The sequence below is a fragment of the Lemur catta genome, chromosome 3, assembly GCF_020740605.2.
Source record: "Lemur catta isolate mLemCat1 chromosome 3, mLemCat1.pri, whole genome shotgun sequence".
NCBI lineage: Eukaryota > Metazoa > Chordata > Mammalia > Primates > Lemuridae > Lemur > Lemur catta.
This window is the reverse complement of record NC_059130.1, coordinates 96599981-96617546: the sequence shown is the minus strand read 5'-3', so window position 1 is coordinate 96617546 and position 17566 is coordinate 96599981. Positions and strand designations below refer to the sequence as shown.

Here is a 17566-nt window from a genome sequence, read left to right as displayed (position 1 = left end):
TGCATTTCCTACATGTACGTGACTGAATCACCACTTTGGAAAATGCCACTGGAGTACTAAATAACTATAATTTAAAAAGTAAGATGTCAGAAATGAAAAACTCAATACAAAGTTTAGAAGCTAGAGATGAGGAAAGCTTGAAGAAAGTTGACCAAAAAGACAAAAAGAATAGGGTTAAGAATAAAGAAGGATATAAATATTAGATGACAAGTTCAAGAGGTCCAACATCTGAATAACACTTATGCCAGAAAGAATGAATAGAGAAAAGTAAGTGGGAGAAAATCACTAATGAAAGAATTTTTTAAAAATTTAATAAAATGAAAGTATCCAGAATAGTAGGTGAAAATACTATCCAAAGTGAAATTTCAGGATACTGGGGATAAAGAGAAGCTTCAAAGAAAATAAATAGGTTTCACAAAAAAAGATGCAAATTTAAGAAAGATTTACATGAGAAAACAAAGACATGAATAAAAGCAAATTGGGAATCTAACCAAAGAGAGATGAACAGAATCTAAAGAAACTAAGAAGCCTCCAGGAGAGATTTCTTCTAGTGTATGACATGGATAGAATATATAATGTGCTTGGAACATAAAGAGAGATACATACAGTAGGAAAGGAGTTAAAGGTTGAATTAATAAGAAGTACACAAAAAATAAACATATAACAAAGAAACCAACAAGATTTCCCCTGAAAACAAAATGTTGTACAACAAAGGAAAAGTAATCAGAGTATACATGGCTCAATTGAGAATAGCATTTAACTAGTCACAATAAAAAACACTGAATTTTGATCTATTCAAAATTATAATATCTTAGAATTGGGGTAGTGAAGTATATGTGGGTGGGTAAGGGGCAAGGAAATTAAGAAGAGTTAAATCCTTATCTTTTAAAGTGGGTAGTCAGTAGAAAAATGCCTAAAGTTAAAAAAGATAGCAATATAAACATGTTATTTAGATATACAGGTAAATAAAAGAATTAAACTGAAAGTGATTGGTTTTGGGGAGAGGTAATTGACAGGGGTCTGTTTGTTTTATTTTTGTAATAGGTTTTGTAGATCCTTCATTCTTTTAAACTATGAACATGTATAACTCTGATAAAATCAAAATATCTTTTAAAAAGTGTTATATAGTTAAAAAAAGCAAGATAGATAATAAAGGATACAAGTGTGGCTCACAGAATTCCATTTAAATAGTGAAGACTACGAAGAACTGAAGTTTAGACAAGGGAGTGATGTCAAAATCACACAAAGTGAATCAAGGGCCAATAAAAGATGGTGAAACAATGATCAGTAGAGACTGTTATAGTCTGACCATGAGACAGGAATATATTGCAGAGTGAGTTCCCACTTTCCCTAAGCTATGAGATTCAGGCCAATGGAGGGACACCAGCCCAGTGACTGCTGGCAGCGATGGTCTGCATCATTTAAAAGACATAGTAAGGCATAGTTATGAAGCTCCTGCTCCTGTGGGTCTTCTAGAATAGGCACCTAAGTGGTATCTAGAATGATGTGGGGTAAACTACGCAGGTATACAGGCATCTAGGGAGCATGTCATGAAGTTGGAAAATGTATAATCAATATTTTCACCAAGGTGCTCATCTGTCCTTACTTCCTTATCCATGGAGCTCAGGGACAATCTAATGATACTCTTGGACTAAGCCAACCCAATAACTGGCTGGAGTTAGATACAGATGACACATTTGGAAAAATCATGTGATCGAACCCTGAGCTGGACACACATGCTACAGGCAGGCTCTGTAATCTTCTAAAGATTATTTGAAGAGGAAACTATGGCTGGGCCTTCCCTTCAAGCTCTAATATTCTAGGATTTGGGCAGAGACATATGAAACTTCTTCTAAGAGAAAGACTACCTAACTTCCATGGGGATGATTCCAATTGCTTAGACTTCGCAGAAGAAGATAGAGTGTCTCCACAGTAATGGAGCAAGGTTTCACACACGTATTTTAATTTACACATAAAAAATGAGTATTGTTCTTTAAAGTTATCTCTTTGGTAGGTTGTGTGTCTATTCTAAAGGGGTAGTTCTTTTAGTTATTGTCATAGACAGTTTATGAAATGGGAACAGATATGCATAATCCAGATCCAGGGTGATTACCCCCCTACTTCAACCACCAGATTTTGCTTTAAATCAACCACTCATTGGTTGGTCTCCAAAATCAAGTTTCCTCTCACTGTACCAAGGTTTGCCAACATCAGTGATTGTTTAAAAAAAGATCAGAGGCATTTCATATATATCTGAACAGTGACACCTTTATTGGAATGCTGGAAGGAATGAATCACTAAGAAGGATGAGCATTATTCTAAACTGGGCCAAGGAGCTCTTGGTGCTTCCGCAGCTCCAGTTCCCCAACCCTGAGTTCACAGAACACTTATCTAAGTTTCTTTGTTTCTCTGAAACTATTTCAAATGTCAAAGATAAAGAGATTTTAAAAGATTCTACCTAGGTTTACAAACAGACAGGGGGCTAATTTGGTGTAAGACAAGAGAAAGTGCAGACACTGGGGCCTGGGGCTTGTTGCAGGTAGTCCCACCATCTGCTCTCACCTGTGGGGGCCTGCATGGCTGAGCTGGGGATGGTGGCAGCATCTTGGGGTACAGTGCTGGTATCTGGTTCAGGGGTGCTGGTTGTTGGTGAGGTGGGTGGTGGGTTCAGCGAAGTCCGAGGTTTCCTCTGTCAAAATGGATGGGGAAATGTTTGTTACTCACGATAGGTAACTTGTCTTTTCATTCCTCTATTCTTAGCACTAAATTCACCCATGAAACAAAAATATATTTATGAATGGAATTGTGTTTTATATTTGTTTTCCACACAGCTACCTGGCCTAAAACTATACATGTACCTGTAGCAGATGCTTAGTAAACATTTTCCGAACCTATGTACAAGATTCTGGTCTTCTGTAGAGCCAGAGCTTAATGTACTATCTTTTATACTAGATTCAATATCATCATACGAAGATCGAGATCCTTTATTATTAATAGTTGGGCAGACAAAAGCAAAGTGGAAAAAAATATGCTGTGGTTTAAGTCTACCTTGACATTACTTCGTACTTTGTTCCCCTGTCTTTAAAAATGGAAACGACCCTTTTCTTAATTCTACAAATGACTTTCTTCTGCCTACCTCCCACTTCAGCTTCTTACCTGTCATTCCTTCCCTTAAACCTCCCACTCTAGTAGATCTCTAACTACATTACTTCTCTTAAAATCCTGCAGTTTGATCTAGTCCACATCTTTATAATAATAAGCTATCCCTTCTGCCTAAAATACCCTTTCTTCTTTTATTTATCTTACAAATTTCTGTTCATCTAGGAAGCTTTTCTAGCTTTCCTCTAATTATTGTCTCTTTTATGCTACTCTGTATTTTGTATCGTTGCATTTGTCAATGTATTGTCATTGTATGTTTACATGCTAATGTCCCTATTAGCCTAGAGTTCCTTGAAGGTCTGAGTTTCATTCTTAGCATGGTACTTAGCATGTAAGTGTTAATACATGTTTTTTTATGATGCATATACAGTGTAGATAACCAATAACAGGGAAGTAATAAAGATGATTTGAGAGAACTCTGATATCTCCTCTATGCTGTACAGGGCAGTTTCTGGGGGAGAAAGATCTCAGAAGGTTTTTTTCTAGAAAAAGTTTTCTAAAAGCCTTTCTGAATACAAGGAAAACATAACTGTCACTGGGATCCAAAATTCCTTTTTTTCTAAGTGTTTCATGTAGAGTCCACTGCTAGGAGCTGTACAAACCTGTCTACCTTCTAGGAGTATATTCCCTATAGCGACAGCACTGATAACAGCAGGCATACATAAGATGGCCTTGCCTGTGAAAACAGTCATGTAAACTCTCATGAAGCATTCATAACACACATTGAACATGGACACCTGCTCATATTTTTTGATATTGCTAAAAGTGAAAATCCAAGTAAGTAATGAGTCAGGGAAGAAGGGAAATACCAGTTCAATTTCAATGAGGTGGGGGTAGGATTTCATGGGGTCCCTGAAGGAACAAGCCTGGTGAGTTAGGTGCCTGAATATTGCAGAAGAAAACAGAGAGATAGAAGGCATTATTACTATTTGAGATAGGTGGATTTAACATGTATTATATCTATTCATATTTTACTTCATCTCCATTTTATAGGTGAGAAAACTAGGTCTCAGAGCCTACAGAAGCTTTCCCAAAGTCATCCAGGTGGTTAACAAATGGAAATGAGATCTGCACTCAAGTCTGTCTGGCTTCTATGCTCTAGGCACAGACCACTTTATTTCAAAAAGGAGTATAATGCTCATTGGTGAAGTGGAAGGCATGTATACCTGTCGGAATAGGCAAAAGAACAAGAAGGGGAATTAAGGAGTCAAATGCCAGGTCATAAAACGCAGGATGAGAATGATTTTTTTCAAGTGGGTTGGAAAGAAAGAGGACTTTGCTACTATGTTCAAGACTTCCTGAGAAGCAGAGCAGAGGCAATCACAGGATCATAGTTCTTGGATTTTGAAGGATCTTAAAGGCCATTTAATCCAACCATCTATCCAATACTTCCAATTCCCTCTCCCTGAAAACATCCTTCCCCCAGAGTCATCTAGTTTGTGATGAAATATCTGCAAGTCATAGGAGCTTACTGCTTTCATTTTGGGATAGATTTAACTGTTCTTATGTTGAGGCAAAGCCTGTCTGCTTGAGTTTCTGCTTAATGGTTCTGATTCTATCTTTGGAGCCCCCCAGATAAGTTTTCTCCTTTTTCTGACTGTCCTCAAGATGTCTTCACATCATCTAAAGCATGGCTTCTCTGCCCTTGTTATCCTTAGGGTCTACAGCCTCTCCTCTACAATATAAGAATGAGAGGGGAGGGTAATGGAGACAAAAACAAATCAGGACCCAGTGAGAGCTTAGTGGTAATAGTTCAAAAGAAGCACTAAGTGTTACACAGGAAGATCAGCAGGTGACATTGAGAACTCAAAGCCAAAAATAAGTGACAAATGAGATTAGTAACATCATCACTAAAATCATCCATTCATCCATCCACCCGCCCACTCACCCATCTTGCATATTCTGAACATTTCCCAAGAGACTGAGATATAAGGCACTGCAGGAGAAAAAGAGAAGAAAAAGCTCCTTGAGGAGCTTGTATTCTACATGGACTGAGGTTAGCAGGAGCTGATAAGCAAACAAAACAAACAGACCAACCAACCAATTCTAGGGAATAATTTATGAGACTGGAGTGGAATGTCCAGGAAGAACTGGGTATGATTTTCCACCCTGGAACTCAGGTATTTTTGTTCAGGAAGGAGATCCAGAGAAATTCCTCTGGCAGTGAGTGAGGAGGTAATGCTGAAGGGGGGACCTTTAGAAGCTGCAGAGAAGCCTTCTTTTCCTATCAATGCTTTTCCTAGGGAAGAGGCCCATGAAAAACTGGCCAGGACTAAACGGCAGTACTTTCAGTAACAGTGCTCAGTGAAGCTGACTTAGTAGTCTTTCTCAATACTAGAGCTGAGTGTTTATGTCCCTCAGGAAATGTGAAAGAGTGAATATGTAGTAGGGCATCAGTCATCTTGGAACTGGAAGATCTGGGGATCACTGCAGCCTTTGCCAATTACTAGCTCTGTGACCTTAGGGAAATCATTTCATATATCTAAGTCTCAATTTACTAAACTATAAAATAATGTTAACATTATTCATCTCCTAGGGTTTTGTGAAGATCATACAGGATATATATAATGACATCTAATACAGGGTCTGACATTTAGTAGGTCTTCAATTTATTTTTTAAGAAGGGGTAGAGGTAGTAAAAAAATACATTTATGGAGTTAATCTGTTCTTTCTGTTCACATGCTAGGAATCCACTCTGGGGAAGTTAACAAGGAGCAGGGGCTTCCTACATTAGACCAGAATCCATCTGCATTAGACTAGATTCTGGTCTATGTAGACTTCCATCTACATTAGACCAGAATCCGCTTGAATGGGAGTAACTTTCAAAGTTAAGATTTATTTTCCATCCCCATCATCCTATCTCTAATATTACCTACTCCCAGGTATGCAGCTAAGTAGGAATGACAATCTAGGAAAGTCCTCTTAAAAGCATACACAAGATGAAGCGGGCCAGATATGCCCCTTTCCAAGATGGATGGATATGAGTGAATTACCCCTTCGTAGCCCCTTATCCCTTTCTGGGAAACCCATATTTTTACCTACCTTACTGCCAGGTTTGGGACCCCTCTTCTTTGGGAATTTCAAAGGTTCAGCTGACTTGGGTGGGGCAGAGATGGGATGGGGAATTAGGGTCTTGGGTGTCCGGCCCCGCTTCTTTGCTGGTTTACGTCCCCTCTGCGCTGGTTGATGTTCCAAGACAGATTTGGTGCTGCTGTGGATGCTGGGCTTCTCGGTGTTCACATCAGATGCAGGATAGGGATTCTTTGGAATAACAACTGCAAGAAAAAGACTCATTCTATCACCCTCTCCTCCCCTGCATTCTCATCCCAGCCAAAAAGTAAAAAAGGACTTGCCACTTCTGCTTAGATAGTTTTGTTCCAAGAAGCTAGTTTCCTGGCATCTGACCTAAATGTTTAGAAAATCTCACAAGGAAATTGAATTTACATTGACTGGAATTGGATGTTTTAAATTATTTCTGGCAGATGCAGAAAAAAATATTAAATTTTCTCCTCAAGGTATCTTAGAGAAGTACTGTGACCAAGTCAAAGCTGAAGCATATAAACAGAACCATAGGCTCAGAGTTGGAATGGCTCTTAGAAGCCTATGACCCTCCCCTGCTAAGAATGAAGGTCTGAGGCTCAGAAGATGTCTTCCCCAGGTTACACAGTGAGTTGGGATAAGAACTTCTGTTTTGAAACTGAGCCCTGACAACCAAGTCAGGGATTTTCTACATTGATCTACATGAAGTTTTAGCATGCAGTGAGGAGTAGTAAAATACCTAGAAATATGTATCTGATAGCATCTCTCCTTACCTTAAAACCCTTTGTTCCCAATTACCTTTAATATAAAGTCTAAATTCTTTATCCTGATATTTAAGGACTTTTGTGACTTTGCCCCTGCCTTGCTCTCCAGTTATGCCTGATGTCATTTCCTATCACCTACCCCCATGTTCCAGTAGCCCCATATGTTGAGCTTTTATTCTTGGTCAGATACATATCAATACATAGTTTTCAACATTTAACATCTCTTTATTGAGGTATTCTCTGACCATGCTCCAACTAAGTCAGTGCCCTCCCCTTACCCTCAAAGTATTCTGTAGGCACCTATTAATATGCTAGAGTACTTCTCAATTTTAATCCAATCATTCATTTTTGAGAATTTTTCAAGGTAAAGGATAGCTAATTCACTCCATAAATAGTTATCAAGCACTTACTCTAGGTTATGTATTATTGTTCTAAGTCCTATTCTCAAGGAGCTTACCTCCTAGTGGCACAGACAAAAAATAAACAAATATGTAACATAGTGTCAGGTAGTGGTAAGTGCTATGATTAAAACTAATACAGGGTAAGGAGACAGAATTGTAGGGGAAGTCCTTTTTGAGGATATGACATTTACACAGAGCTCCCCAAAGAGGTAAAGGCAAAAGCCTTATGAAGATCTGAGGGAAGAGCCTTCCAAGTTGAGGACAGAACAAGTACAAAGATTCTGAGATGGGAGCATGTTAGTGTGTTTGAGAAATGGAAAGGTCAGTATATCTGGAATTGAGTAAGCAAAGGGGAGAGTGGAGGGAAATTAGGTTAGAGAGGGAGTAGCAGTATTAATAAAATTGTGTAGGACTTCGTAGGCTTTGAAAATGAATTGAACTTATTCTAAGTATAAAGGAGAAGCCGCTGGAGGGTTTTGAGCAAGGGAATGACAAGATGTACTTAAAAGGACCACTCTGACTGCTTTGTGAGAGGGGCAAGAGTCAGATTAGGAAGACAGCTAATAAATTATTATAGTGGGCAGGTAGAAGATAATGCTTTTTAGGCTTCCAGGTGGGATGTGATAGGTTGTGGCAGTGCAATGTTAATGATGCAACAACTAGAAAAAGTCAGATAAATTATTTTAAAAGACACTGCAGAGCTGTCATGAGGATTAGATGAACCATGAACCGGAATTCCAGAGCAGGGGGCCTTCTGAGGTAGCTGACACTTTCCTTTCCTGAGAGCATTTGCCAATTTTGGCCTGAACCGAGGATCAGGCTTGGCCTGTGGAGAGGAGCACTACTGGGAGAAAGAGAAATCAGAGAGGCTGCTGGGACACATGGGAAACTGAGGAGTCCCATGCATGTGACAGTTTTCCCTAGGAGACATTTGCTGAATTGTAGGCTTGCACACTGGAGTTTTGAAGTTAGTTTGAGAGCTTCTAAAAGACAGAATGAAATCTCCCATCATCTTGGAGTTTTAGGAGACAAGGTTCCACTAGAAGGAGGTAGCATACTTCAAACACATAGCTGATGTGCTCTTCAACATATATATGCCATATTTTGAAACTATGAGGGGTAGGAGATACCAATCTCCTAGCCCCCAATCTCTCAAGGGTAGAACAATCTCCTGTAGTGTTTCAGGGCTGAGGAGACAGAGGTAGGGTCTTAATCAAGAGCCTAAGAGGGCCCATGTCTAAGAAACAGGGATAAACCATAGGTATAATCCAGACCTGGTCTAGCTCAATCCATGATTAGACTGAGGTGATCAGGCCCTTATCCTATTAGCTTGCCATAGGAAAGGAAGAATTCTTTCTGATAGAAAATATCAGCTGAAGCATCAACAGTTCTTTTACATAAAATATCCAACATACAATAAAAAATTATTAGACAAAAAAAGAGGCAAAATAGTGTGATCAGTAATCAAGAGAAAATACAGGCAATAGGAGACCCATATACTGTCCAAATAATGAAACACGTAGATTAAAAAACATAATTAATATGTTAAAGAAAATGGGAGATAAGAAGAACAAAATGTAAGAAAAGATAAATAATACCCAAAGAAAGCTAGAAGCTATATAAAAAATTAAATAGACACCATAGAACTAAAAAAAAACTATTAGGAAGTTAAAAATTCATTGAATGGGTTTAAAGACAGACAAGATCCAACAGAAAGAATTATCAAACTTGATGAAAAGTCAATAGAAAACATTTAAAGTAAAGTACAGTGAGAAAATATGGAAAAACAGATTAGAGCATTAGAGGCAAGTGGACATAATCAATAGATCTAAAATATGAATGGCTGCAATCCCAGAGGGAGAGGACAGAAAGAATGAGGAAAAAACAATATTTGAAAAGACAATGGATGAGATGTTCCTAAGACTAATAAAAGACATCCAAGGAACTCAGTAATTCATAAACAGTGAAAATACAAAGAAAACTATACCAAGACACATCATTGTAAAACTACTGAAAATAAAAGATAGATGAAATATAAATGAAAGACAGAGAGGAAGACAAAGATAAATTTTTAACAGCAATCTGAGAAAAAAGAAGCATTACCCTTAAAAGGAGCAACTGTAAGACTGATGACTTCAGGCTTTTTCTATTAATAGTTTTTAATAAAACTACAAAAGTCTGAAGCAATAGTATGGCATCCTTAAAGGACTAAAAGAAATAAACTGGCAATGTGAAAATACCCTTCAGAAATGATGGTAAAATAATGACATTTTCAGATAATCAAAGCTAAGGTCTGGCCAGGTAATGGTAGCTCAAGCCTGTAATCCTACTACTTTGGGAGGCTGAGGCAGGAGGATCGCTTCAGGCCAGGAGTTCGAGACCAGCCTGAGCAAGATAGCCAGACCCCCTCTCTATAAAAAATAGAAAAATTAGCTGGATGTGGTGGTGCACGTCTGTAGTCCCAGCTACTTGTGAGGTTGAGGTAGGAGGATCTCTTGAGCCCTGAAGTTTGAGGTTGCAATAAGCTATGATGATGCCACTGCACTCTAGTCCAGGCAAGAGAGTAAGATGCTATCTCGAAAAAACAAATAAACAAACAAACACACAAACTAAAACCAACCTAAGGTTTGTCACCAGCAGACCTAACTATAGGAAATAAAGTTCTTCAGGCCAAAAGAATTCCAATGAAGTATGTGCAAAACAAATATTTAGTGAAATACGTACAAGACATCTACAAAGAACTGCAGGAAGGAATGCAGAGGGTAAATATGAATAAGAAGGGGCAAATATGTGAGCAGATATAACAGAATATTAATTATTTAAAATAATAAAAACAACTTGCAGATTTTATAACATATATATTAATAAACTATGTGACAGTAATAGCACAGAGAATGGAAATGGGGAGTAAATGGAGCTGAAATTTGGTAAGAACTTTGCACTATTTGGGGAGTGGTTAGAGTCCTTATTTAAGGTAGATTTTAGTAAGTCCAGAATTCATATTTGCATACGGCAACAAATTAAAGAATTATATAAGAATGTGTCACTAAAATACTCATGGGAGAAAAGTAGAATAATAAAACTTGCTTGATTAATCTAAAAAAAGGCAAGAAAGGAGAAATGAAGAAATAAGGAAGAACTTTGACAAATAGAAAATAAAAAAGCAAAATGCAAAATGGTAGAATTAAACCCAAATAAATAATTACATTAAATATCAGTGGATTATGTATAACAATTAATAGGGAAAATTGAACATACTAGACCAAAATAAACCCCAGAACCTAATTATATTTGTTTATAAGAGGGCTTTGAACTGTAAGAACACTTGAAATATAAAAACATAGGAAGATAAAAGCAAACAAGTGGAAAAATATATAATCCATAAACACTTAACAAAAGAAAACTAATAACATAAATAACCAATTAACCAACCAACTTGACAAATACAGAACACTATACTCAATAAATGTAGAATACACAGAGAAGATTTCATCTTAGATCCTCAGACACTAAGAAAATAACAGGAAAGTATGAATAACTTTATGCCAATAAATATGAAAATTTAGATAAAATGAGCAACTTCCTTGAAAAAACACAACTTATTAAAATTGACATAAGAAAAAACAGAATATGAACATCTCTAAACATAATAAAGAAATTGAACTTGGAATTAAAAATCTTTCTGCAAAGCAAATTCCAGGCCTAGATGGCTTCACTGGTGAATTCTAACAAAAATTTAAAGAAATAACAAATCTGACAAAATTTCTTTTGAAAAATAGAAGAGGGAACACTGCCCATCTCATTTTATGAGGCCAGTATAACAGTCACACCAAAACATGACAAAGATACTACTAATAAAGAAAGCTATAGACTAATATTCTTCATGAATACAGATGCAAAATCCTTAACAAAATATTAAGAAATCAAATCAGGCTATATATACAAGGGATAATATATCATAACCAAGTGGGGTTTATCCAGAAATACAAAGGTAGTTAAACAATAGGAAATATAATCAGCTAGACATATACATTAATAAAGGAAAAAAAATCCATATACCTTCTTGGCCCGGCGCGGTGGCTCACGCCTGTAATCCTAGCACTCTGGGAGGCCAAGGCGGGTGGATCGCTCGAGGTCAGGAGTTCGAGACCAGCCTGAGCAAGAGCGAGACTCCGTTTCTACTAAAAATAGAAAGAAATTATCTGGCCAACTAAAAATCTATATAGAAAAAATTAGCCGGGCATGGTGGCATGTGCCTGTAGTCCCAGCTACTAGGGAGGCTGAGGCAGTAGGATCGCTTAAGCCCAGGAGTTTGAGGTTGCTGTGAGCTAGGCTGACGCCACGGCACTCGCTCTAGCCCGGGCAACAGAGCAAGACTCTGTCTCAAACAAAAAAAAAAAAAAAAATCCATATACTTTCTCAATAGATACAGAAAAAACATTTGACAAAATTCAGCAACCATTCATAATAAAAATTATCAGCAAACTAGGAATAGAAGAGAATTTCCTTAATCTAGAAAAGGGCATCTATAAAAAACCTATAGCCCACAGCATACTTAATGGTGAAATATTGAACACGTTCATACTAAATTATGTAACAAAACAAAAATATCCACTATTACCACTTCTATTCAACATGGCCAATGCAATAAGGGAAGAAAAAGAAATAAACGCTATAAACATAGATTGTAAGGGAAGAAGGATTATTTGCACATGACATGATTGTTTACATAAATACTCCCCCCTCCAAACCTATAAAATCTATTAACATCAAAAAATGAATTAGTAAGGATCACTAGATACAAATCAAATATACAAAAATTGAATGTATTTCTATATATAGTAACAATTAGAAAATGATTTAAAAATCCACAAAATCAAATAACATCAAATATTCAGTGAAATATGTACAAAACATCTACATTAAAAATTGTAAAACATTGCTGAGAGAAATTAAAGAAGACCTAGATAATACCATGTGGCCATGAATGGATATATTACATCCATGGATTGAAAAACTCAATAGTTGTTAGGCTGTCAACTCTCATCAAATTGATTTAGAGTCAATGTAATTCCAATCAAAATTCCAACAGCTTTTACAAAAAATTTGAGTGTGTGTGCAAGCTGATGAGTTAATTCTAAATTTTATCAGGACATGCAAAGGACCTAGAGTAGACAAGTCAATCTTGATGAATAACAGCAAAACTGGAGCACTTATGTCATCAGAGAGCAAGATTTATTATAAGGTCATAGTAATTAAGATATATGCTATTGATACAAAGGTAGACAAATGAATCAATGGAGCAAAATAGAGTTTTCAGAAATCAGTGTACACAAACACAGTCATTCGATTTATGATAAAGGTGCCCCTGCAATTATGTGGAGGGAAAACATGGTCTTTTCAATGAAACTGTAGTGAGTTAAACAGATATCCATACGGAAAAATAATTAGACTTAAACACTACTTCACACCAGGTACAAAAATTAATGTGAAAACTAAACCATCAAACTTCTAGAAGAACACAGAAAAGAATATCTTTAAAATTATGGGGGTTAGCAAAGATATATTAAACAGGACATGAAAAGCATTAATTATAAAAGATTGACATATATGACCTCATTAAAAGAAAAAATTTCTGTTCATCAAAAGACAACATGAAAAAAATCCAGCAAATAGGAAAAGATATGCAAAACACATGTCAGAAAAATATTATGTAGAATATATAAAGAATGACTAAAAATCAGTAATAAGAAGACTGATAACCTAATTTTAAAAATGGTAAGTCTTAAGGAGGCACTTCACAAAAATGAATACATAAATGGCCAATAAGCATAAAACTCTGTAGCATTTTCACAAGAGGCAAAACTGGAAAAAACCTAAATATCCAACAGAAGATTTTAAAATATGATATATTCATAAATGGGAATACCACAAAGAAATGAAAAAGAACAACTATTGTCATATGCAGTAACACAGATGAATCTCACAAAAATAATGCTAGACAAAAGAAGCCAGAGTGTATATTTTATAATTCTCTTTATATAAGGTTTGAAAACAGAAAAACTAATCTATATATGCCATTTACTGGGATGGAAAATATTGAGCAAGGGAATCAAGAGTTCAGTTTTGGTTTTTTGAGACAGGGTCTCTCTCTGGTACCCAGGCTAGAGTACAGTGGCATCATCATAGCTCACTACAATCTCAAACTCCCAGGCTCAAGAGATCCTCCTGCTTCAGCCTCCTAGTAGCTGTGACTACAGGTATGTGCCACCATGCCCAGTTAATTTTTCTATTTTTTGTGGAGATAGGGTCTCACTATGTTGAACTTCTGGCCTCAAGAAATCCTGCCTTGGCTTCCCAAAGTACTAAGATTACAGGTGTGAGCCACCGTGCCCTGCAGAGAGTTCAGTTTTAAAATATGGTTTTTTTATAAGATAGCTACTACAAATCAAAATATGGAGATGTTAATTAGGGAGTTGTATATATGAGTCTGGAATTCAAGGGAAAGGCTGGGACTGAAGATACACATTTGAGAATTATCAGTATATAACTGTTATGTAAAGCCATAAGACTAGGTCAGATCTCATAAAGTGTGAGTACACAGTCAAGAAAGGAGAAAAAAGATTGTTCCTGAGTCATCCTAGCATTTAGAAGTTGGAGAATAGAAGAGGATGCAGCAAAGGAGACTAAAGAGTGGCCCATAAAGCCAGAAGAAAATTAGAAGAGTGATGTCCCAGAAGCCAAGTTAAAAAAGGGTTTTAAGAAAGCAGGAAAGGCAGCATCTCAACATTACCCCAAATGGGACACACTGACATCATGTGTCTCCTGATGTGATATACTGAGGATACCATATTACCTATGTAGTATCTCTGCCAAAAATCAGTATTCTGAATCAGACAAACCAAAATTGAGGCATATTCAACAAAACAACTGACCTGGTACTCCTCAAAAATGTCGATATCATGGAACATAAAAAGACAGAGGAACTAGTTCAGATTCAGAAGACTGAAGTGGGACAACTAATGCAATGTATGATCCTGTATTGAAGCCTGAATTAAAAAAAAATCTTTGAAAAGGATATTAGAAAAATTCACAAAATTTAAATACTGACTATTAGGTAATATTTGATGTCCACTGTGGCCTATTGAGTCTGAATGTTTATTTGAGTTCAGAAAAACTCCCTGGTGGGGCAATGCATGCATTATCTAATAAATCTGAAGATGTATATACCCTATGATTCAATAATTTCAATCTTAGGTATAAACTTCAAAGAAATTCTTACACATGTATACCAGAATACGTGTAAAAGAATGCTCATAGCAATCTTATTTGTAATAACTGAAAACTTGAAATGACCCAAATGTCCACTATTAATAAAATGGATTTTAAAAATTTTGTACAGTTAGCAGTTCTTAGAGTATGGTCTAAGGAGCCAAATGGGTCCTCAAAATCCTTCCGGGGGTCTATAAGGGCAAAACTATATTCGTAATGATGCTAAAACATTATTTGCCTTTTTCACATTCATTCTCCTCACAGTGGAGTTTTCCAGAGGCTACATGTGATGTCATCACTCTGACAAATAATGGAATGTATGTTTTTATATTCTTTTTTTATTTGAAATATATTTATTCATTACAAATTTTTTTTTTACAAAATAAGTTTTCTGTATACTTTTTTGGTATATAAATATGCACGTGTTTAACGTACATAATCTGATGAGTTTGGACATATGCATATAACTATGATACCACAATCAAGGTGATAAACATATCCATCACCTCCAAAAGTTCCCTTATTTCCCATTGTGAGATTTTTTTGTGTGTGGTTAAGAACACTTAACATGAGATCTACACTCTTGACAAAATTTTAAGTACACACTATCTTACTGTTAGCTATAGGTACTATGTTGCACAGCAAATCTCTAGAACTTACTCATCTTGAACTGAAACTTTATACCTATTAGACAACAACTTCTCATTTCCCCCTCCTCCCAGCCCCTGGAAACCACCATTCTATTCTCTAGTTTTATGAGTTTGACTAATTTAGATAACTCATATAAGTGGAATCATAGTATGTGTTCCTCTGTGACTGGCTTTTTTCATTTAGCATAATGTCTTCCAGGTTCATCCATGTTGTCACAAATGGCAGGATTTCCTCCTTTTTTTTTGAGACAGGGTCTTGCTCTGTGGCCCCGGCTACAGTGCAGTGGCATCATAGCTCACTGCAACCTCAAATTCCTGCGCTCAAGTGATCCTCCAGCCTCAGCCTCCTGAGTAGCTGGGACTATAGGTGTGCACCATCATGTCTGGCTAATTTTTTTTTCTATTTTTTGTAGAGATGGGGTCTTGCTCTTGCTCAGGCTGGTCCTGAACTCCTGACCTCAGCAATCCTCCCACCTCGGCCTCTCAGAGTGCTAGGATTACAGATGTGAGCCACTGTGCCTGTCCTTTCCTTCTTTTTTGAGGCTGAAAAATATTCCCTTGTATGTATATATCACATTGTCTTAATCCATTCATCTGTTAGTGAACACTTGGGTTATTTCTGTGGAATGTGTGCTTGTATATTCCTGTTTCAAAAAGTTCTAAGTTTTAATTTCTAATATGATGATATAGAGAGATTTAACCCATGTAAACACAAGCTCTTTGAGGTCTTTAAATATGTAACAGTTTCCTGAGACCAAAAGGTTTGAGAACCATTGATGTACTATTATAATAACTTCCTTGACCTCTTTTTCCAATACACTAACCTAGAAAAACTCCCAACCCATATTAAATTCAACTCTGTACCTATTCCACACCTAAGCCTAAGCCACTAAATAATCTCACTTTAAATTGATTATCATAAACCCCAAGACTGTCCCATATTTCTCTAGTAATAGATCACAGATCTAAGCTGAGTAGGTGGGTATTAATAACTGATTCACTTTGGAATTCCTGCTATCACACAACGCGGTGTTGAGTTCTTAGATGGCATACAGGTACATGTTTACAGAATAAAACAGGAAACTGACATAAGGGCAGAACAAAACAGGGCTTTACTTGGCTCTTCTAACAGTCAGAAAATAGTTTTTCTTCTTCTCTTGTTCCTTAAGGCTAGACATAAAAGTTCATGATGCCAACTGGCAAAGAAGTTGCCCTCTCTGGCCTGAAATATCTGGACAGAAGAAACCAACGAATTATTATGGAACAGTTCTGAAAAATCAGGTTATGCAGGTCATGTGTGAGTAGCTAGCTCTGAGATTAGGTCTCATGCTAATTTAAGAGCTTCTTAATAAATGGATTTTCTTAAGCAACCCTGAGGGACTGGCAGATTTGGAAGTTCTTCCTATCAGGAAGCTCTACCCTGCCCTATTCTAACTTAATTATCCTAGTTGAAAAAAAATTGGGGTGATGTCAGGGGACCAGGGATCTAATTCTAGTTCTGTCTCTTATGATGTGACCTTGACTTTGTCATTAAAATACAATCTTTTCTTATTTTTTGAAATACAAATAATTAAATAATTTAATGACTGTCCTACTTCAGACAAAGATGAAAGATAAGAATATCGTCAATACATTTTGATACTACTCCGGTTGACAGAATTAGACCCTTAATCAACAATAATACTTTGACAAAATTCTTGTACATCTGTGGTTTCATTTGGATTTCAGGACAATCTTATGAAGGCTGACCTTTATCATCTCCTGTGACAAATGAGGAAAGCAAGACTCAGAGAAATGAAAGTGGCAGAGCCAGGCATGATTCTAGTCTTTGGAGTCTTTGCCACACACACTGTCATATAGCCTAGGAGGAGGGAAGAAATCTCCAGTCTGGCAGAAGGCCAGGAAGTGGCAATTTATGTGTTAATTAATTTGACCACATCAACTGAAGGTTAAGTAAATGCTAAGTATTGAGGTTTGCTAAGTATCTAAGGTGAAAAAAACCCAATGTGATTCTTGCCCTAGAGGAGTACAGTCTTGAGAAAAGGTTAGGGGTAGACCTCTGCACAATCAATCATAATAGTGTGGGTATGTATCGGGTTTGGGAAGGTAGAAGATAAGCCTGGAACGCCTTGGTCAGAAAGTAATGGGATGCTCAAAGAATGACGGGGTCATATCAAAAGGACATAGGAGCCAACTCCAAGAAGCTTCCATTGGCCAAATGTGGGACAATTTGAGCATCAAAATAATAATAGTAACAAATTATAACTCATTAAAGATAAGA

The 17566-nt window shown here is 36.7% G+C and overlaps 1 protein-coding gene across 10 annotated transcripts in view; it reads right to left on the bottom strand.

The window, feature by feature from the left end:
• SCMH1 (Scm polycomb group protein homolog 1) overlaps window positions 1-17566 on the bottom strand; it is a 166352-nt gene that overhangs the window by 27075 nt on the left and 121711 nt on the right. For all 10 annotated transcript variants that reach the window (XM_045548100.1, XM_045548095.1, XM_045548092.1 and 7 more), the window contains 2 exons: window positions 6202-6434; window positions 2563-2689 (listed from right to left, as the gene is read on the bottom strand). In XM_045548100.1, the coding sequence (XP_045404056.1) occupies window positions 2563-2689; window positions 6202-6434 (360 nt within the window). The remainder of the gene's footprint in view (window positions 1-2562; window positions 2690-6201; window positions 6435-17566) is intronic.